Genomic DNA, 23,877 nt, shown 5'->3' with positions numbered 1-23,877 from the left:
ATTCCTTTTTTAATACAGCATCTTTTGACTTTTCTGACCATAATTTAATCTACTAGTTACCAGCAAAATGTGTTCTGTAGATTTTGGTCATCAATAAGCAGTCTATCCATGAAACACACATTCAAATTCTTTTTCTGATAATAATGATAATGTAAATTGATGAATTTTTTTTTTAATTCTATATATTTTTCTTTTTTTGAGGAAGATTAGCTCTGAGCTAACTACTGCCAATCCTCCTCTCTTTGCTGAGGAAGACTGGCCCTGAGCTAACATCCATGCTCACCTTCCTCTACTTTATACGTAGGACACCTACCACAGCATGGTTTTTGCCAAGTGGTGCCATGTCCGCACCTGGGATCTGCACCGGTGAACCATGAGCTGCTGAGAAGTGTAACGTGCGCACTTAACTGCTGCGCCACCGGGCTGGCTCCTGATTAACGTAATTTTATGTTACCCAACCCTGCTTAACCCCAACCTAACAGCATGCATTTGTATTCCACAGCCACAGGCTATATCATCTTACAATGTGGCTCCAGTTAACATATATAGGAAGGATCAGATGTGTAACTCACATTGACATGATTTTCCAGAGAACTAATTTTTAGGTTCTAATATTGATCAAATTTTTTAGAATGTCTGGATTTTATATGTAATTAAATATGTGAGTGGGCAAGAAAACACATACCACTTATTTGGCTCACTTCAAAGTAACCTTTAGTAAATCGGAAAAATAAATTTTTTTCCTAAAGGAAATCAATAAGGTTAGGTTCAAGTCACAGTTAGAGAAAAAATACCGCAAGTTTAAAATTTCAAATGCCAATATAGTACTGATAAGAGCCAATATGGGCACCATGTTTATTTTTGGTTTTCATATTTAAGAAATAGTAAAATAAGTGTTTAGAATTCAGGACAGAAACTAGATCATATGAAGAAAAGGTTAAATGAGTTAGAAACTATTTAAAACTACACTCTATGTCCTTAGCAAGAACAATAAAAATTAAATGATTTATACTGTCCTGAAAAAAGTTCAGACAGGTCCCTGGAATAACGTCTTGATCACAAAGGTCAACAAGACAACAATGAAAGCTGTAGCAATTTTACCTTCGTAACCTTTCAACTATGTGTCTAAATTGTCAACCACTTGGGGATTGGGAGAATGAAATACATTCCCTTAAGTCTACAAACTCTCAGCTGTTCATCACCAAAAGTGATAGCTATTACAGGATCATTTCTAATAAAGAACTATCACTGTCGAGTGAAACAAGCTACCAATTAGAACACTAAACTAAAAAAATTAGTAGCAACAAAGATCAGGGGTTGACAAGCTATGGCCCATGGGCCAATACTGGGTTGCCGTCTGTCTTTGTCCACAAACTTTTACTGCAACACAGCCACGTCCATTCCTTTACGTGTTATCTACTGATGATTTTGCCCCACAACAGCAGAGCTGAACCGCTGTGAGAGAGACTGAATGACCCACAAAGCCTAAAATATTTACTATCTTGAGAGAAAAGATTTACTAACTTCACAAAAAAAGTCTGCTGACTCCTGACTTTCATTAAGTTCTTTAAGGCTATTAATATAACTATTTCTGAACAGTAAAAAAAACTTCTATACCTGAGGTATATTCTTTATCCTACTTGTCTAAAGTAGCATAAGATCCCATGTTGAGATGAAACGAGAAATCTTAGATGAAAATGCTATCCCTTTTTGTCAGGAAGAAATCTCAAGCACAATTTTAGAAGTTGAAAATGGGGCTCTAATAACTTTCAAGCTGATGCTGGTCAATGAAATGGGTACCGACAATGGCCTTGAACAGATAAAAATCTGCCAAGAGTTACATAAGATAGTAAATATAGAAAACATAATTATTAAAAGAGTAATTACTTACGCTGTATGTGAATGAGCTGCTTTGGCATCTTAAATTCCCCAGGATATATAGACTCATAGTAAGCAATATTACTTTCTGCCTCTGGAACTGGTATAACCATATTATCCCTCTTCTCGCCATACACCTGCTGTGCTGAAATAGCCCGCTGAAGATGGTGTTCCTAAAAAGAGGAAAAATTGGTACATTTATGTATTAAAAAAACAGCAAACAGAATGTATAGCTTTATGAAGAGGTTTTTGTTCATTTGTTTAGTCTTGAAAGGATGCTGCTAACAACACAGTTAGTGGTAAAAACATTTTAAGTATAAATGAGAAGACTTTGTTAGATATGCTGTATATTTCCTCAATTTAAGAAAAGGTACTACACCAAAATTGAGTTAAATTATACAGAAGATTCTAAAAAGTTGACTAAAACTGTTACTTAAACTGTGCATTTGATAGATGAGATTAAAAAAAGAAAAGGGTTAAAACATTTGAACTTACTGTATGAAGAAAGCAGGCTACGTATAAAAAATATTTTATTGATTCTCATCTCCTATTCAAACACTGCTTTATAAACTTAGAAAGTACTTTCATACAAATTAACTAATACAATCATTTCCAAGGGTGGAGATTATCATCACCATTTTTAGTTAATGATACTGACACAAATTCAAGCCTGGTCTTTTGTCTGGAGTAATAACCTTTCTTATGAACTTCCAGAGCCTTTTTTTGAACAGTATTGAAGTAAGCACAGGGAATGAAAAGTTCAGGCTCTGCAGTTTGTGCCTCCAGGCAAGGCACTTTATCCAGCCTTCCAAATGTATTTCCTCTAGTAAGAGAAAAACAGAATCGACTTTATAGAGTTGATTGGAGACTTAAGTAAGATAAATGCGCATAAAATATTTAGTTTAATGCCTGGCATTTAACAGGTGCTCAAAATAAGGTTTGGTTTAGTCACCACACAGGAAGACTTTACCAGTTTCTGATACCACTAGCTGTCATAAAAATATCTGTTCTCACTCAGCCTGATCATCACCGATTTTTGGCCAACATTTTATTAACCTTAAACTAGTTTTTTAAATATATACAAGTTCAAGGATGAAAAACATTCCAACAGTATGGAAAAATTCCAGTCCTCATAAGTAGCCTCTGTTAATAATATATACTAATAAAATATATATTTTTTAATTTACAGATAGGACTCTACTACGCAACATACAGAGCTTTATCCCTAGGGCTTTGGTTCACTCGCTATATCCTGGAGATCTTTCACACTGATACCTCTACTACAAATTTTACAACAGCTGCACTGTATTTCACTATATGGATATACCATAATTTATTTAATCAGACACTAATTGATAGGAAAAATACCCTGGAAAGAACCTAAATGCCTACTCTTGTCCCCAAATGATGCAAAAACCATTCCTGTACTTTTGAATACAAGACATCTTTGTGGACTTGTGAAAGCATCTGGAGGACAACTACAAATGGAAGTGCTCAAAGGGTATATGAGGTTACAACAACATATATCCCCATCATCCTTGTAGTAACTTCTTACCATCCCTTTTGAATTCTGAAATCACCCATCTTGTTATTTCAGGTTAACTTTTTGACAATGATAGTAAAGTTGTTCTTCCTTTAAACATTGCTGCTGTTTGCTCATTTTCAAAAGAGCTGCTTTTCTTTTTCCCATTGATGTTTAAATACGTAGATTATTTCCTTTTAAACATTAAGGAAATTAGCCTCTTGTAATAAATTTTACAAATATTCTCCTAAAGTTTGACTTCTGATTTTGTTTAGGTATTTTTTCCAGGCAGGAAAGTTCTATTAGTCAAATTTATCAATCTTTTCCTTTACGGTTTTGCCATGTTTACTAACAGGTATAAGTCATACAGTCACAAACTAGGCAGTGTAAAAAAAATACTTTTTATAACTCAATGTGATCTTTGATTCAGGCTGCCTAATGGCTCCTGGGATCTGGTAGAAACTTTGTGTAGGGGGGTGGAAGAGATGACTGATGGCTGATTGTACCCTCACACACTTTGGTATAGTTTGTTGTCATATCTACTGGCCCTTAATGCCCACGAACACAGAGCGCTTCTGTGAGCCCCAGCTGGGAAGTCAGTCGTATACATGCATCCTCTTCTACTCTCAGACACTCTTAAATGTCAAGAGAAATTTTCTTTGACCTATGTCCCCAATACATATATCAAACTCAAGGAGGAAGTGAGGAAGCAAGGCACGTTATTCTTGATTTGCATTTTGTTCCTAGTTTAGAACACTTAATCTATCAGCATGTCTTTATGTAGGTGAACATGTGAGAGATATGGTTTATCTTTTTATTTTTTGTATGAGGAGAGATAGCGAGCCACCTGTCCTAACGCCATGCATAAAATCACCTACTCTCCCTAATGATTAAAAACGTCCCTTTATCATAGAATAAATTCCCCATGCACTTGGGAGTATTTCCGGGTTCTTTTTTCCTACTTAACTGTCTCCTATGCCAGTATTTAACAAGTTTTAAACAGTGTAGCCTCGTACTACATTTATTATCTAGTAAGGCAATTCTCTCCTAATTCTTTTTTTGAATTTTCCTGGCTATCTCATTTATTTTTCTAATTAAACCATAATAAAAAATACTTTCTAGGTGTAAAATGGGACTCCTAAGGTGTTTTGATTTTTATAGGCAATGCAGTATGGTGGTTAAGAACATGGGACTTTGCAATCAAGAGTGCTCTGGATTTAAATGCTGGCTCCATGGTTTACTAGCTCTATGACTTGGGAACTTGGGACAAGATATTTATTCCAGCAAATTTTATTATCTGTTAATGTACACTGTGTACCTACCATATGGGATTGTGGTTAAGATAAAATGTGAGACATACTAACTACCCAAAACATGGTAGCAAACGTATACCTTTCATTATGAGAGAGACAAGCTAAAGGGTTTTCCATATGCTTAGTTACCATTTATAGTCTCTCCAGTGTGAAAAGTCTTCTGTAGAAAGATTTTTTCCTTCTGTTTATATCCATTTTCCCTAACTGTGAAATCAAATTATCAATATTAAACACTCACTGCTTTAAAAAAAATCTTATTTGTGGTTTTTTGTTTTATAAAATATTTCACACAATTTCCTCCTATCTTTAACAGTCAAGAAAATGATTTCCCCTTAATACATGGCATTTGGGGTCAAGTGTCATGATGTGTGCAACATACTTTCAAATAGTTCAACCCAAAAAAAACATTTTATCATAGAATAAGGAAAAAATACTTCAAACCATTAACAATTATAGAATCTAGGTCAAGAGTATACAGTTGTTCATTGTATTATTCGTTCAGCTTTTAAGTTTGAAAATTTTTATAACAAAAAGTTAGATAAAGAAGAAAAGGGTACTAAGGACCCAAGATATGTGCAATATACAACAAATATGGTTAAGTTCTTCTAAGTCTTAAAAATCACTCCTCAACAACTGGCGTATAACTGTAACCTTATATATTCTTATTTACTCTCACCTCCTCTATGTACCAGGACTCTAAGACAGGAAGGAGACCAAACAGAGAAGGCCAGTGAGGCTGGAGTATGGTGAGGGAGGGAGGAGAAGAACAGAGGCATCTGCACAGGCAGTTAGCACCAAATCATGCAGAGTCACAGGTGATGTGAAGGATCTGTCCTTTTACTAAGAACAATGGTTGCTGAAGGGTTTTAAAAGATCACCCTGGTTGCTGTATAGAAAATGGATCATATTCCATAAAATGAAATATACATAGCCTTTAAATGGCTCAAAATAATATTTAATGGTATGGGAAAAATGTATCTATTTATTAAGTAAAAATGACATCTGAAAATTGTATGTTCAGGATATTTATTGTGTTTAATCTTTTTTAAAAGAAAAAGACAATTGAACATACGCATATATTAAAAAAGTCTAAAAGTAGAAGAACATATATATAACAGCCCCTCTCTATACTTCTGTATTCCTCTCCCCTGGTTTATTTTTCCATAGCACTTACCACCCTTTGACACGTCGTATACTTGGTTTTTTCACTGTTGTCCCCCTTTCCTCCCCATCCTACTCCTCTACCCCTACCCCAATCTAAGCATCATGAAGGAGGGATTTTTGTCTATTTTGTTCACTGCTAAATAGCCACCATAAAACAGTGTTGGGCACAAAGCATGGTGCTTAAATATTTGTTGAATAACTGAATATGGATTTACGTATCTGTGTATGTACATACACACATATGCACACATGCATGCATACACACATACACACAAAGTTAAGTATATACACCAAAAAGTTAACAGATTATCTCCAGTTGCTATAATTTTGAAATGCTCTTCTGTAAGTTTATTTCTTATATGGTCTAAAATGTACTAGTACTACGTTTTGACAAAAAAAAAATATTTGAGTACATTTCACCAAATGATTTTCTGAAAACAATGGTATTTTCTAAAAGACAATTTATTTGGTTCAGTAAAACCTTCCCCATTTAAGTCAGTTTAGTTCAAGAATAAAACATTATACTTGTAGCTTCCCAGGTAAAGAAAGTATTTTTAAAATCCCAAACTACATACATCTATTTCTAAGAAAGAGAACATTAAATTACATAATAGTAACATTATAAGTGAAAATGAGATTTTTGCTCTGAGTAGGAAGATGTAGAATGGTGAAACAAAGTAACAAATGAAATAAAGTAGAATGAGTTCTGAATTCAATTCAATAATTACTTATTGAGTGCCTTGACTAAATACCTAAAATGATCCAACTCTAAATTACAATTATGTAAAAAATTAGATGTTCCATGAAGATAATATCTTTCAGAGAAATTTTTGAATAAATCTACTTGCAGCATTGAGTAGGCCAGTATTCCCAAACTGTGTTTGCTGAAATACTTAATTTCAAATTATCAATAGATGGTCCAATAAAGAACGTGACAATAAAAAAAAAACAAAAGAAAACAAAAAGCTATAGAGAACATCTGATTCTACACTTAGATGTTTTTACTTTAGGACTTCTAAGAGCTTTTAACATGCTCATGTAAATTGTGGTTCTTCCTGAAGCAAGATAGAGTCATTCCAAATCTATGACCACAGAATCACTTTTTCAGAAAATATCTATTAACTGCTCATGGAGAACTTTGTAAGGGAAATGCTGGTATAATACAAACACTAGTGATATGGAGCAGAACATCTGGGTTTAAGTTTGTTCATCACTTAACAGTCTGCATTTATTGAGTGCCAATGATGTGCCTGGCACTGGGAATACAATGATATATAAAATAGACATGGTTCCTGATTTTGTTGAGCTTACACTCTAAGAGGGAGGACAGATACTAATAAAATAGTCTTAAAGTTAAATTGCAAAGTGTGATAAGTGCTATGAAGGAAAAGTACAATGTGTTATGGGAAATATACACATACAGGAAAGGGATTTCAAGGACAGTGTCACTTTCACTAATGCAAAGTGACATTTAAGCTAAGATCTGCAGGAATGGGAGTTATTAAAAGATTGTTTTGAGAAAAGAGAATACCTCCATTTGAAGATCATGTACTAGTTTGATCTCGGGTGGGTAAAGTTTCTTTATATTATAGAATATTTATAATAATTGGGCTCAGTTGCAATTTAAGAGTAAAATCACCAAAACACCAAGAACAATTTCCAGTTTTTCATAAAACAACACAGGCATAAACTCTCAAATAGGTCTGATCTTACAGGGAACAAAGTAAATAAAATTAAATAATCTAAAGAATTTTTTAATATTAAATCTCATATAAAATGGAATCAGATGAACCATAACTTATGATTAAGGAAACTTAAAAAGTGAGTAATTCTAGATAGTATGTTTTCTATACATAGCAATATAAATAAAAAAGATGATCAGAAAAGACTGAACAGCGGTCTTTGGAAAGTTCAGAGGCACACTTTCGTGTCTCCATGAACCCTGCTCCTGTGGCACTGGGCTCCTAAATCACTCTTTTGCTACTTCCACTGGCCTAGTGCATTAAAGAGCATCGGCTTTACAGACAGGCCCAAGTATGAATCTTAACTTCCTCATCAGACGTCAAGTCCAGCAGGTCACGCTGCTGTTTTTTTGCATATTATATATATATGTGTATGTGTGTGTGTGTGTATATACATATTTTCTTTTTTACCTATCTTTCCCTCTCTTTCCAGCAGTTAATGTTTTTTTTTCTTTTACTCTCCTCTTTGTTATTTTTGCCTACCTCCAGAAAAATTTTGCCTTTTCAGATGGCTTTTTACGGTCTCTTCGTTAAATGCACTGGGAGTCAACCCTAAAGGGTTAACTTGCTCTAAACTGGGCATATCACTTACATTTGAGAAATCAGAAAACATCACTATTGATTAAATAAGAGTGACATTAGCTCTCTGTAGATAAAATCTATCTGAAAGGACAATATTACAAATGCGTCTTAACCTTCTCCTCTGTGCCTCTGCTCACACGGATGGGTCTCTGCTGACATGACCATTCACCACGCCCCTACCCTACCATGGAAAATCCCCAGTTTTTCATAGTGTGGTTTAAAATTATCTTTCCTCTGCCTCCCCTCCGGGCAGAAGTGCTCCCCCATTTGTGCTTCTACAGTACTACATTCCCTACTCAGAAATCATGCTCTAATTATTTGTTTACATACTGATCTCCTAAATGTGAGCTCCTCAGGATTAGACACTACATCTAATTAACCTCTGTATCTTTTCCTTTAAAAGATATATTCTCTTGAAGTATTTGGGGACTCTAAATTCTTTTAAGGATGAGGACTAAATAATCTTTGTAACCTGCTCAGCATCTAGTACTATATTTTGTTTTACTGCAGACACAATACTTTATAAAATATCATGACAGAAAAATGAGACGGATCAGTCTAAAGAAAATGCATGAAAAAGATATTTCTACTTGCTCTCTAATAAGTTCTAACAATTACTACCAAACCAAAAAGAGCTATTCAAGGCTATATTTTGTGAATTCCCAAACAAAGATTAAATTATATTCACTTATTCATTAAATTTTTATTTAAGCAAATAATGACCTTAATACTTAGCCATAACAACAATTAAGACCACATTTAGACCTTTTGGGTTACTGAATTAAAAACAGCTTATTAAAAGCAACAATAATGTATAAAACTCCTTATGGGGAAATAAGTGATGAGTAATTTGTAAAAAGCCACTTAAGAAGTTTAAATGCCTGATTATCTGTGTATGTAGAGCTAGACTCCATTGCTACTTGAACAAAAGGGCTGAACTGAATTATTTTCTCTCCTGTTTTCTAATGACATTTCTAAGAACCAAAACATCAATGCCTATTCAGGAACACTGCTCCAACAAGTATTCCCTAGTACATCCAAACACCCAACTCTTGCCTGGCTCATTATAAACCCCTTCTCACTGGTTTTCCTTCTTCCATTTTTGTCTATTCTTCACAGGACAAAGTAATCTGTTAATATACAAATCAGATCATACCATTCTTCCATTCAAAATATTCCAGTTATTTCCCACCTCACTCAGAATAAAATCCAAAGTTTTAAAAATTGCTTACAAGGTTCTATATGATTTGCATCCCCTTTCCTTGTTACTTCTCTGGCATCATTTACTATTCTCCTCTTCACTCACTCTGCTCTTGTCATACTAGATTTCTTGCTCTTTAGCCAACTCATAATAGCCTGCTCCCTCACCTTCTTCAAGTCTTTGTTCAAAAGTCATGTTTGCCGACAGATCATTCCTTACCAGCTCTCCCACTATACACACACCAGAACGGCTAAAATTGAAGAGCCTGATGTCATCAAATGATGGTGAGGATGTGGAATAACTAGAATCTCATATACCATTAGTGAGAAAAAGGTGTGGCAGATCTCATAAAACCAAACATACACATTTCACATGGCCCAGCAATCCCACTCCTATGTATTTACCCAAGAGAAAAGCAAACACAATCCCACAAAAAGACCTGAATATGAATGTTCATACAGTTTTATTCATAACAGCTGCAAAGTGGAAACAAACCAAATGTCCATCAATAACAGAGAGATGAATAAACTGGTATAATAATATAACGGAATACTATTCAGCAACAAAAAGGAACTATTTACACACACAACATGAATAAATCCCAAAAAACATTGGGATGAGTAGAAACAGCTTTACAGAAAAGTTTATTTGGGTGAAGTTTTCAAACAAGCAAAATTAACCTATGGTGAAAAAAGGTCAAAACAGTAGCTGCGTCTGGGGAGTTGAGCACGGACTGATTGGCATGTGGAATGAAGAAATTTTCTGGGATGATAGTAATGTTCCATATCTTAATGGAGGCTGGGTTATGCAAGTATATGAATTTGTTAAAATTCAGTTAATATACACTAAATATTTGTGAATTTCCTTGCACGTAAATTTTACCTCAAAAGAAAAAAGTAAACAACTACTTAGAACTCTAGCTAATGATACGTAAGCTGAAGTATTTAGGGAAACATGCAGTGATGTTTGCAATTTACTTTGAAATGCATAAAAAAAAATGCTTTGATGGATGGACAGATGGATATGTGTGTGACAAAGCAAGTAGAGTAAAATAATGGTAGAATCTAGCTAGTAGGAATATGGATGGTCACCGTAAAATTTCTGAAACTTCACTATACGTTTGAAAACTTTCATAATAAAATGTTGCAAAAGATACGGAATCTCCCCCCTCAACCCCAGAACACTCTACCCCCTACCTTGCTTTATTTTCCCTTATAGCACTTACCTCCCTATAGACTACTGAATTTACTTATTGTTTTATTTATTGTCTGTCTTCTCTCCCCAGAATATAAGACCCATGAAGACAGAAATTTGTCTTTTGCTTTGCTTTATCCCAGGTCTAGAACTCTACCTAAGACATACAAGCATCCAATAAATATCTGTTGAATAAATAAGACAGTGAATTTTGCGCCAGTTATTTTGGGTTCACAAACTACACTGGTTTGGAATAGACTTCATAAAAAACTAAGATTAAATTTCATAAAAACGAAGAAAAAATTAAGCTGAACACATTTTGCTCTTGTATTTAAATACTCGGGGGGAGTGAATAGTTAAAATAGTTGAAAAAGTACCGACTATTTGGCAAGAAAAAGAGCAATTCAATATTTATTATTTTCTACAAGAAATAAATGGTAAAAGAGTCTAAGACTACTACCCTTTACTCCTCCTCCCACTTAAAGCTAAGTACTCTGAAATTAATTTCTAGAGTATCAAACAGTAAAGGAAGAGCTTTGCTAAGGTACAGGTAAATAGTCCAGTCTTGTTATTTCTCCTCAGCGTGAAATACTTGTCAATTTAGTACTTTCCTTACAAAATATTCAGGGCTTAAAGTTACTAAGTAGTAAGGACAAAGGCAGTCCTGGGCAAAATTAAGTTTGATTTTGATCCTTGCCTCCCCTCATGTCCCTTATTTGTACCCCTTACATCCTTTCAGACTTGGGTGGTTTATGCTGTACTCAAGAGCCCGCATACCCAACGTGATGCCTGGCAATGTGAAGGGGAAGGACAAAAATTAACTTCTTTCTACTCTCAGAACAGTCCCAATCTAATCAGAATGTTTCCCTAAAAATTAAATTTAAAAGAACTCAAAAAGCTCTTATTTGTGGTTATAAGCTCATGCTGATGATTTCTATACGTCCAACATACCTCTGGACAGCTAGTCATCTGCCATCATTTAATTCCTTTTTAACTCATGCAGTCAAAATATAAGTGATGTTTCTCATTCTTTTTGGATTCACATCCTAAAGCAACAGTATTGAATAAACTGAACATCTAATTTAGACCTGTCTAAAACTAAACAGGTTTATATAACCTAATACAAACAAAAGCTGTACCAAGACTTAGGCCATAGCCCTTGTATATACTCACTCTTGGAATTCCATCCACTATCGTGGCTTTAACTATTATTTGTATGCTGATGACACGCTTCAAAAATCTTAATTTCTAGCCCAGATTTATGCTTAACTTTAGGCACCTCTTACTATATGTTCCAGACATAGCTCACACAACATCAACGTCCCCATTTGCCGACTCTCCAAATCTATTCCTCCTACTGGATTACCTATACCAGTGATTTGCACCATCACAGATCCAGTCTATCACCCAAGCCAGAAGCCTTGATTTTTCCAGCTTCCTCTTGGTTCCTACTTCCCCATTTCCAAATCAGGCATCAGATCCTATAGATTTCTCATTCACTTTATGTCTAGAAACTAATCAGGGCTTTTTCATTTCACTGTCACAGTTCAAGCAGCAACTAGCCTTCTTTCCAGTAGTATCACACTATTGTTCAATTCCCTCCAACAGCTACTGACAGTGGTCTTTCTGAAAGTTTGATCACGTCCCTCTCACACTTAATCCTCGGCTCTCTGTTGTCTCGTGGTGAAATCCAAACTTCTTGGCATGGCAAACAAAATCCTTCATGATCCAGCTCCAGCTAAGTCTTCCAATCCAACATCTTACTATTTTCTACTCTGAATTTCATACTCCAGCCACAGGGAGCACCTAATAGATCTTTCTAGTAACACAGATATGTGATGTTCCTTGTCTTTAAGTCCATCTAAACCTCTCTCTATTCTTTATAATTCTATTGGGATGTCTACCACTCTTTTAGAAAGTTTTCCACAACTACTACACAACACTATCACAACGGTAACAGAAAACAGGTAGAGGTGATTTTTAAAATGTCTATTTCATAAAGATTTCATTAAAAATTTTATGAAATTAAAAACTGAGTAAGTCAGAATCCAGAAAGAAAAAAAAACTTCCTGAGAGGGGTTTCACCCCTAAACTACCTGGCTCACACATACCAGCAGGGGCAGGGCACAATAAGTAGGGAAGAACACCAAGAGTAGGAATAAGCTCAATAACAAGATATTTTAAAAAAGGCATTCATCTTGGAAAAAACATTCAGCTACTTGGGAGAAGTGATTTTGTGAAGTCCTTTTTAGCTTTGGGTTAGGAAGCCTTAGGCTTTAATAATGCCACCTTCCCAGGACTAAAATATTAACAGCTAATATATACTGAGAACTTATTGCATGCCAGGCCTGAGCTTCACATACCTTCGTCCATTATTTCATTTCAAGCTCACAATATATATTATATGTATAATATATGTCGAAAAAGAGGGGCAACTATCATGCCTATTTCACAGATCAATAACCAGTTCACACAGTTAGCTGAAGTTACACCCAGCTGTGACTTGAGTTTGAGCTCTTAATAATTTCACTATACTGACTCTCAAAAAGATGTAGATTTGTCATAGATTGCTTATTAGCTGCAAGGGAAAATTAGTAACTATATGGTGGAGAAACTGGACCACATCTTCAGTGGATGATCAAAATTAACACTATCAATGAGGGATTATAGACAAATGTGCCTCCAGAGGTGATGCTATGAGAATACAACATCCCTTATGCAATATTTTAGCTAGGAATGCAAAATTTGAATCTGAGAAAACATGAGACAAACCCAAAATGGGATCACTCTATTAAAAAAAAATCAAAGGGATTTTAAACTTCAAAAATGTCTACATCATAAAAAATTAAACACCCACCGAAATATTTAGGGGTAAGGGCCATTATGTAGGCAATTTACCCTCAAATGGTTTGAAAAAAATGTATGCGTGTACATGTGTATATGTATGGCAGAAAGAGTGTGAAAAAAGATAAGCAATAAAGCAAATGGGAATGTTAATATGGGTGTACTCTTTTTCTTGTAACTTTTCAGTATGTTTGAAATTATTTCCAAATGATGGCTTTTTTCCCTTTTTTTAAAGCTAAGAGCAAAAGGCAATTAAAAGAAAAAAGTAGGCTCTGTAAGCAAGAGGAAGAGATGCAACTACTTTTCCCAGAATTGCTGCCAAGTGACTGCATGATCAGTGAAAGTTTCTGGCTCTTAATTTCCTTATCTAAACTAGCTAGTTTTTGATTAGTAGTTCTAGGAATATCATCAGGTACTATGTGAAGAGTTCTGCCATTAAGTAATTTGGGGAAATGCATAGAGAGGGATAAACAAGGTTGAACACTTTTTTACAGAAGAATCCTCATAGATTTTACAGCTGCCAAAATGTAACATGATTTCCTAAATGAGGAATACAGGCGTCAACATTTTCTAATTCTTTATTGACTACTGTTAGTGTGATTTACCTAAATGTTTGGTGGGACCAAGTCTTTAATTTTCAGTATTAAAAAGAATGGTGAGTATTAAAATAAATCATGTGGTATTAAATTAAACTATGGTATACAAAAACCATTCTCTTCTACAGTAATAGAGTTTATCAATTTTGGGAAACATAACCTTGTGACTCCACTGTTCAACTCATACTGAGGTATTTTTTGCTAAGTTTATTTTTGAAAACGGGGACTGCATTTAGACTATGAAATCTGACAACAGACTCCCTTTTATGGATAATAATACAGATTACGGGTTGGCAAACTATAGCCAGGGGGGTAAATCCGGGCCACCACCCATTTTTGTAAATAGTTTTATTAGAACACAGCCACGCTCATTTGTTTACATATTGTCCGAGGCTGTTTTTGACCTAGAATAGCAGAGCTGAGCGGCTGTGACAGAGACTGGAAGGCCGGCAAAACCTAAAATATTTACTATCTGACTCTACACAAAGTTCACAGACTCTTGAAATAGATATAGTTGCTTATGCTCAGTTAAATTTTTCAGATTCCAGTTTTTGGTAAGGTGGATCATCGGCAGACACTAAAGCATGCTCTCCCATTCACATGTGTGCAAATGACAAAGAGGGAAATGAGCTTATTAAGTAAAAATTGTATCACTACGTTCAGACCCTAGGTTAGACACTTTATCTTCATTCTGAAGATGTACTAGAATCCCTATCTTACAGGGAAAGTGAAGCTCAGTAAGATTAAGTCACTGGCCTGGAGCAGTGACAGCAGGACTTGGATTGAGCTCTGACTCCAGAACCCCATGATCTTTCTACTGTAGCTTAATTCCTCCTTCTTGTCTTCTTTTGCCTTCCCCATGTATGGCTCAGTTCTGGCTGGTATTCAGGGGAGGACTCAGAATACTGAGAGAGAAGCAGAAAGGACTTTAAACAGCTGAAGAGATGAGCAACAGCATCATGGCTACAAGGATCACTGGGAAGCTACAACCAGGCAAATTAAGGAAGTAATCACAGATTTCCTAACTTCTCTTTAGAGGATTCTCCCGAGAGTGCTTCACTAGATTAGAGCTCATAAAGCTTAACTGCTGGTAACACCCAGGCACCCTGGATATGAAGGATGGAGCTGAGGAAGATTAAGTCACAGCAGAGTCAAGACCAGGTACACAGGCTTTCCTGTGTAACTAACTACTCTTAATTGCCTATCATCCCTACACGTACAGAGGTTCACTAGAAACGGTAAAGTACATTTTTCTTTAACAAGTATTGTTTTATCTTGCTGAATGAACAACAGAAAAACAGTAAAATTTGTTACTTCTTCCTCTGGACTTCCAACACTTTGCTTCTATCTTTGACACCACATTTACCATATACGGAAGCAAAATAATCCTCTTTTTACAGAAATACCAGTAATACGAATTTCCCTCTATGAAGGGAATCAGTTTTTAATTCAAAGAAAATTATGAAGGAACTCACGTGACTTTAGAAGTACTTTACTTAGGTTCTATCATATAATACACCATAAAAGAAGTCAGAGGATACTAAATGATTTACCACCCTGGAGAGATAAGGACCTACACGATGAACTAAGAAAGCTGAAACAAAGTCTCAAGTTAGCCTAAATTTGACCATGCCCTGTTTTTCTATCAAAAATAACAAATTTATCTACTGTATCTTCCTGTCAGTCAGAGTAGCAATCAAGACTTAGCTGTTGTTACATGGCTTTTATTAATACTTTGTTTTACCCATCAAAAATATAAACCTTCAGCGTTTGTTTGAGTGCTAAGATTTGTGCATGTTCAAGGTAATTGTGGAAAAGTCCTATAACATGGCTAAGTGATAGTTCATACACTGTACTTATTATTCACTTCAGACTAAAACTAAATAATCTTCCAAAATTTTCTTCCTTTTCTTAACTAACACCAAATCCCTTGTTTCACCAACGCCATAAAACTTCCAGTGTAATTTCTAAAGCTGCATCTTCCTGTAGTGGCTAAAAAATAAAAGGGGCTCTGATAGTCTACTCACTTCCCCTTTATTTGAAGTAATTTACACAGCGGTACATGAAAATAAATCATATTTCAAAATTTCAAATTATTCTAATTAATTTACTATTACTGGGTGCCACAAATTATTTTCGTGTGTGTGTGTGTGTGTGTGTGTGTGTGAGAGGGAGGGAGGAAGACTGGCCCTGAGCTAACATTTGTTGCCAATCTTCTTTTTTGGCTTGAGGAAGATCACTGCTGAGCTAACATGTGTGCTAATCTTCCTCTATTTTATGTGGGACACTGTTACACAGTGGCCTGACGAGTGGTGCCAGGTCCACACCTGGGATCCAAACCTGCGAACCCGGGGCCAACGAAGTGGAATGTGCAAACTTAACCACTATGCCATCAGGCCGGCCCCCGTAAGTTATTTTCTTATTATAAAACATACAGTACAGAAATAAAATTTCTGACTTTATTAAACTTCTCAGCACAGTACCTAGCACACACTTTGTAGCTCTTCATAATATACATAATGATATAATGAAATATAAATTTAACCATTTTTCCTTACCAGTAAAGGGCAGAAAACGCTACCTGACTTCTAAGGTTGCACTGAGGATTAAATGAAGTTCTGTCCATAAAGCCCTGGTGCATTATTATTGTAACAGGCAAATTACAATAAAAAATAGCCTAAGTTATTAATAGAAATTGTTTTACTGTAGCTATATATGAATGAATAAATAAGACTAATTCCAAATTTACCTTGTGTTTTCTTAAAAGATATCCTTTCTCCTACTAATCCTACAAAAGACATTTTAAACCTCCAGTTAATTTTTACTGGCAGATTGTCACTGTTAACAAAACACTCCTAACCTCTGAAGATAATCAAATCTCACTGCAGAACTTAAGGACTTTATATAACAAATTCAGGCACCATACTATAGTGACTATAGTCACTTTTTCAGCTTTTACAAGAAAATGAGATCTCTCTACACACTTTAAAGTACCAAAAAAAAAAAACCAAAAAGCCCCAGCACATTGTAGTCATAAGCAAGCCTCGTTCTCCCAGCTTTCCGGATCAAGTTAAATTAACGGCAAATAATTCATTTCAAAGATTATTTATACCACACAGTTCATCCCACAATGGATATGAGACAACTCACTGGAACATTTTAAAACTTTTTTTTTTAAAGATTGGTACCTGAGCTAACAACTGTTGCCAATCTTTTTTCTTTTCCCTGCTTTTTCTCCCCAAATCCCGCAGGACATAGTTGTATATTATAGTTGTTAGTCCTTCTAGGTGTGGCATGTGGGATGCTGCCCCAGCGTGGCCTAACGAGCGGCACCATGTCGGTGCCCAGGATCCGAACCAGCAAAACCTGGGGCCGCAGAAAGAGAGCGTACGAACTTAACCACTCGGCCACAGAGCCGGCCCCCATTTTAAAACTTTTAATGCTACGTGAAAGAAACCTGGTTTCTTCTTTCCCAGGGAAATAAGAGAAAAATGCATAACAACTTTTATTTGAGGAGGAAGGGCAAATAGTTGCAAAATTTGAACAAAATACCTATAGTAGTAGTTTCAGGTCCAGTCTTCACACATTTAAATTAGTATCGCTTTAGTTGGTATTTACAGCCATAGGAGAAAGGAAATTATATTTATTCTCGCAAAGTTCTTTAGGCTCATATAAACATCACACAAATTCTGTTACTTCATAGCAGAGATGAAATAACTAAATAAAGCTTCCAGATCATATTTAAGACAAGTTTACTATAAAAACATTAAGGAAACCATGCAAAGAGTTTATTATCTCAGGAGCTGCATTAAATTGATCAGAATGAAAGGTTGATTCTTCTAAATCTAAACAAGAATAACTAACGTACTTTTTGTGATCTCATTTCAAAGAAGTAAACTGTGGCAGACACTGACAGTTGGTTTTTTTTTAACCCTATAAAGGCAAATGAACTTTCCAGTAATAAATGGTAGCAGGAGCGGTGTTACACCTGTAATTAATTAGGAATTGTTTTTCCAATCAGGTCATATTAGCCAAAATATGTCTTCTAGTGAGATATTCATATTTATATTATAATCTGACCAGACCATGGTCAGAATGCAAAACTTACTTTTTGAGTGAAAGATAGACCTTAAGCTCAGAAGAGATTAAACATGGTCTAGTGAAGCTACACCTCTTACCCACCTTCACAAATGTCCTCTAAAAACCAGAGGACAGTTAGTACACCACCAAAAGTGTGAGTTATAGAATTTAATCTACAATAAACATCCTCTTTTCCTCATCTTCTTTCCCCAATATACAAAGATGAATACTGAAAGTGTAACAGACAGTCTGTAGTTCTGTTCATCAAATTACTTCTGACTGCCTTCTGGGCACACAGTACCATCGTGCTTCCCGTCCCTTCTGTAATGGTGGCCATAGGTGACTAATTCTGGCCAATGAGTTATGAGTCAAAGCGACTTATGTTACTTCTGGACCAAATTATTTAACTGCAGGTGAAAGATGTGAAATCTTTCAAAGCACTCCTTCCACCTGTCACCATGTTTGAGCCACTGACTGCTGCATCAGACTGGTCTCCCAGCTGATCCATGATAAAATGTGACATAAACTAGAAATACACTTTTGAGGCTGTTTGTTATCATACCATAACCTAGCTTACCCTGACTGACATAAATTGGTCCCAGAAGTGGGGTACTGTTATAAAACAAAGACTAAAATATATGCCATTAGTTTGGAAGCCAGGCAGCAAGGAAACTTCTGAGAGGCTGGAAGAATGGCAATCCATATTAGGTAGTAGAAAATATTTGGTATAAGTCAGATATGATAACTTGAAAAGCAGACAATATATTTAATAAACCTGTAGCTCTAGGAGAAGAGGTTAAAAAAATGAACATTAAAATGGTGTGTGGATTGCTCTGTGTTTGGTATTACAAGACAGAAACAACATATTTAAACTGAGTAGTTTGTAAGCAGGAATAAAAGGGAAGAGTCCCAAAATTTGGGGACTTGGCAGTGTCTGAAGAGTGGCTCTCAACCCATGCCATAAATTAAAAAATCAAGAAGGCCTTTGACTGCGGCCGGCCCCGAGGCCGAGTGGTTAAGTTCGCGGGCTCTGCTTCGGCTGCCCAGGCTTTCGCCAGTTCGAATCCTGGGCACGGACATGGCACCGCTCATCAGGCAATGCTGAGGCAGCGTCCCATACGCCACAACTAGGACCCACAACTGAAAATACACAACTGTGTACCCGGGGGGCTTTGGAAGAAAAAAGGAAAAATAAAAAAAAGAAGGCCTTTGACTAACAAAGGAAGAGTAATCAACCTTGAGAGTAAGGTTCAAATCACGGCTATGGCCATAATACTCACACTTAAAACACCCGAATTGGTTAGTCTCAGAGCAGAGATCCTACTCAAAGTGTGACACTCAGTTAACCCTTTCAGCTGAACAAAATGCTCAGGGGACAAAGAGGTAGACAGAGACACTAAGGGTGTAGCTCTTCAAGCAAAAGTTACTAGGTTTATGGTATTAGCATTCAGGAGACAGACATCTAGCAAAGAACTGTGAACACAGGCTATTGGCACACTGAGCTAAACTGAAACACATTAAAAGCCTAGAAAAGTTGTGCTGCTAACAAACAAAAATCAAGAGCCCAGATTAAAATCTGATTGATTTAAAAGTACACTTAGGTCTCCACCTTCTACAGGCAGGAAGCAGGTTGTACAGTGCCTTAGCCTCCATGGGGCATATTTTCCAATACCTACTTCAGATGAGGCTAAGAAAGATAATGGAAAAGGAAGAATCTAGATATCAATGCCAAGAGCCAAAAAACCAATGGACTGGGGAGCACCTCCAGGAGAGTGGACTTAGTACCTAAACAATATTCCCCATACCCAAGGGAAGGGGACCATATAAAGTCAGCGTGGTGGGATTTTTGAGTTTCTATGGATTAAGGATTGCTGTGTTTCCCTCAATCTTCCACTATCCAAATGGGAGTGTTTATTGTGGTTAACATGTCCCTATTACTCCAAGGTATATTGCGTGTGTGTGTGGGGGGGGGGGGGGTGGTGCAGACAATACTTTCATTCATAGATCACCAGATCAAGAGGAAATATATCCAAACCCGATGTAGACAATTATGCGTAGCACAAGGAAATTCTAATACTTCAAGCTTGATGCTGTTTAGCTGGGACTTTTGGGGTGAGTTCACTGCGGGAGGAAATGAGTATATTTTGTGGGAAGGAGAGTAATCCAAATCTTTGGTTGACCAGAAGGGCAGATCTGTCATTAGCAGTGTTTGCTAAATTTTTTTGTTTTTTTTTTTTTTTGGTGAGGAAGACAGGCCATAAGCTAACATCTGTGCCAATCTTCCTCTACTTTGTATATGGGACACTGCCACAGCATGGCTTGACCCAGTGTCGTGTAGGTCTGCACCTGGGATCCAAACCAGTGAACCCCAGGCCACTGAGGCAGAGCGCGTGAACTTAAACCACTACATCGCCAGGCTGGCCCCAGTTTGTCAAATGCTTTTGTTCTTTGCCTTCTGGTCATATGGTAGGATTGCACCTCCTGGTCCCTTTATGGTTAGGTGGAGCTATGTGACTTGTTCTGGCCAATAAGCTGTGCACTGAGGTGACATGTAACTTCTGGCCAGAGCATTTGAATAACTGACACAAGACATGAGATCTTCCAGAGTTCCTTCCTCTATTACAGTGCCCAGCATGTGCAGGATGGAGGCTGCTCTGTGCAACAGATCCTGGAGCAAGTTCATGTACAAGAGAATCCCCAAATCAACCCGATGGACAACGCAGTGTTAGAATCAATCTGTTATAAAGCCACTAAGATCCTGGAATTGTATATTTACAGCACAACCTTGCTATCCTGTCTTATAAATAGAGAGAAACCCTTAATGTCACTGAACATTTGAGTCAGAGACAAGCTTATAGATCAACTAGTTCAAGTTTCTTCTACAAACATTAATGGTGAGGTCTGGTGGTGAAGTGACTTGTCTAATCCCATGGTAACCACATGGGGTAGGAAAATCTGATGGAAACACTATTATCCTCATGTAATTCTAAATTACAATGGGAGCTATGCTCCTAATCTCTAAACACAGCCCTGGGACAGACTGAACTGAAACATATGAATAAATTAATACTAAGCCAATCCAGTCATTCATTCAACAAATAATGGAGGCATTAAATTCCAATGCTAAAGGCACCTGGAACTTGAGTCATGTGGTAAAGACTAATCAAATAACCACATAAATGAAATGGAAGTTTACAAGAGTAATTGCTAAGAAAGATACGATATTATGAGTATGTAACAGACCTATGCTAATGGATAGATACCTAAAGAAGTGCCCTTGAACTGAGATCTGAGAGATCAGTGGGAGACTGCTAAACCAACCTGTAGGGGAAAAATGTTTCAGTACATGGGAAAAAAACAAGAAATGACTGTGTGGTTGGAAGGAACTTGAAGGCTTTGGAGGAACCAAAAGGAGGTGGCGGCCAGATCACATAAGGCCTAGTATATAAGCCTCTTTAAGAGCAATGGGAGCACTTCATAAGTTTTTAGCAGGAAGTGACACAATAAGATTTCAGTTTTCAAAGGACCATTGGTTGTGTTAAGAGTACTGGAGGAGGCAGTAACTGAAGTCTCGAGAAGACTTGTTAGGAAGGTACTGAATGAGATAACAGTACCTTGAATTAGGAAAGTGGCAAGGGAGATGAAACCATTTGAACTATTTAGGAAATTAAAAACCACTATACTGGAATTTTTACTCAGGGTATTTTAAGCTCTTGCTAGTCTATCTGAACTTTCATCCTAGTTCTCTAATTTCTCTACTGTGATTCATAGTAAATCTGAACACATTAAACTGAGTGAAAGGACAGCATAACACCAATACGTTATGGCTAGCATAATGTATTTACATCACAAGGATGCCTCTCCAACAGGCCCCAGCAACACTTTTAGAAGATACACATATGTGAAGGAGGAATGGTCATCTTGTTTCATGCCACTTCACATAGCAAACAATAGATTATATTCCATTATTTCCCAACTGATAAGGCAGGCTACATAGTGAAAACTTTCTAGATCTGGATCTTAGATATCAGAAATGCTTTTTATTCAAACTTGAGATTCATTCCAGAAAGGCTATAAGGTAAGCTGGGCCCAGAACTAAAGAGATATTATAGTTACTTAATTGGTTTCTTGCTAGTGATACAAAGTATTAGGCACCCTTGAGAAATAAGAGTTTTAGATATGAATAAAAATTAAGGTTCAATGGAGAAATTTCACAGCAAAAAAACCAGTCCCAAAAATACAAAGATCAGGAAAAAAAAAGTTAATCCTATCACAAGCATTTCTTTATTATTTCTATCTTCAAAAAAACAGACCAAAAATGTTTTATCACTACACAAGTTAGGAGGAATTTCTGAAGTGTATTCTATAAAATCACAGCATAAAAGTTTAGACAAAAGATAAAATAGAACTCAACAGATGTTTTTAAATAGTATATAGAAAAACCCAAGACAAAGGAATCAAGGAATATACTTTCATGGAGTTGGTTCTATGATATTTCCTGGTATACAGGAAAAAAAAGATTGCTTCTATTTTATTGGAATTGTATTAAAAATGAAAAATTCATTAAGGGAAAAAAATTCACTACTGAATCTTCATATATAGCATCAAGAGACCCCCATGGCAGATGAAAAGGAAACTTCAAAGACGGTAATAAAAAGGCAATTGCAACCAAAATCTTGATTTTCAAAACAGTTTCAGATCAGAGAGAAGAATTTCAAATGTAAAAACCTTAGAGTAAAATAATTTATTTTGATTTCACATGATTTTACTTATATATACTTCAAAAGGGGGGGAAATCAGAGGATTTTTCAGGAACTTAATCTTAGAAGTTGGCTTACACGGTTTTATTAGACTCTGAGTAACAGCATATAAACGACCCAAACTAAACATAGGTATTTCTGATCTTTACAACAGGGACTGAAAAAGATTGCCTCAGATTATGATTTATTTACCATGTGAAGTGTAAGCTCCTTGAAGGAAAATACACGTCTGTGGACCTTATAATATTTAGCATTATACTTTGTAAGTCTAAGTTTACAAATATTTGATAAATCAACACAATATAAAATAAGTACTTTTAGTGAATTTCACAAAATCTATTTTTGGAAAGGCCATGATATTTTCTCTGGCTTAAAATTTTGGCTTAATTATTAGAACGTCTCATGTACTTCCCAATCTTACAAAAACAAAAACCCATAGCTTAAATCTTATTTTATTAGCCTTACTCCAAAAACTCAGTTAAAACAGGAATCTGATTACCATTTTAGAACACAAATGATCATATCATAAAGTATCTAGATTTTTCCAGAACTATTTAAACATTAAAGAAACATTTGTGCCAGAACAATATTAAGTTTTTATGATACAACACTTTCTGCTTTCAAAAGGCTTGTAGTGTAGTAAAGGAAACAATCACATCAATGAATTTGTTTTCTAAAAGTTCAGGTGCAGTAACAGGGCTTTGAAAGGGTAAGTCAAGAAAGGCTTCATAAAAGTTGAAAGCAAACAGGAGTTTGCTGAGTGAACATGGGGAAAAGCAAGGCATTGGGGATAAAGAGGGGTGATGCAAGCAAAGACAGAGGTGAGGAACTAAGAGAACATTAAGTACAATAAGTAGTTCAGTTTATTGAGCATAGAGCTTGCGGTAGCCAGACTCCAAGATGGCCCCCAATGATCCTTACCTCTTGGTATTCACACCCTTGGGTAGTCCCCTCCCACACTGTACCAGTGTTGGTCTGTGTGACCAATAGCATACGGCAGA

The 23,877-nt window shown here is 36.1% G+C and overlaps 1 protein-coding gene across 7 annotated transcripts in view; it reads right to left on the bottom strand.

The window, feature by feature from the left end:
- Window positions 1-23,877, bottom strand: part of EPC1 (enhancer of polycomb homolog 1) — a 92,481-nt gene that overhangs the window by 29,471 nt on the left and 39,133 nt on the right. For all 7 annotated transcript variants that reach the window (XR_011535121.1, XM_008536716.2, XM_008536717.2 and 4 more), the window contains exon 2: window positions 1,892-2,051. Coding sequence is in view for 6 of the 7 variants with exons in the window: in XM_008536716.2 (XP_008534938.1) it covers window positions 1,892-2,051 (160 nt within the window). In the remaining variant the exon portion in view is untranslated. The remainder of the gene's footprint in view (window positions 1-1,891; window positions 2,052-23,877) is intronic.

The sequence above is a fragment of the Equus przewalskii genome, chromosome 30, assembly GCF_037783145.1.
Source record: "Equus przewalskii isolate Varuska chromosome 30, EquPr2, whole genome shotgun sequence".
Taxonomy (NCBI): domain Eukaryota; kingdom Metazoa; phylum Chordata; class Mammalia; order Perissodactyla; family Equidae; genus Equus; species Equus przewalskii.
This window is presented reverse-complemented; position numbering and strand designations above follow the sequence as displayed.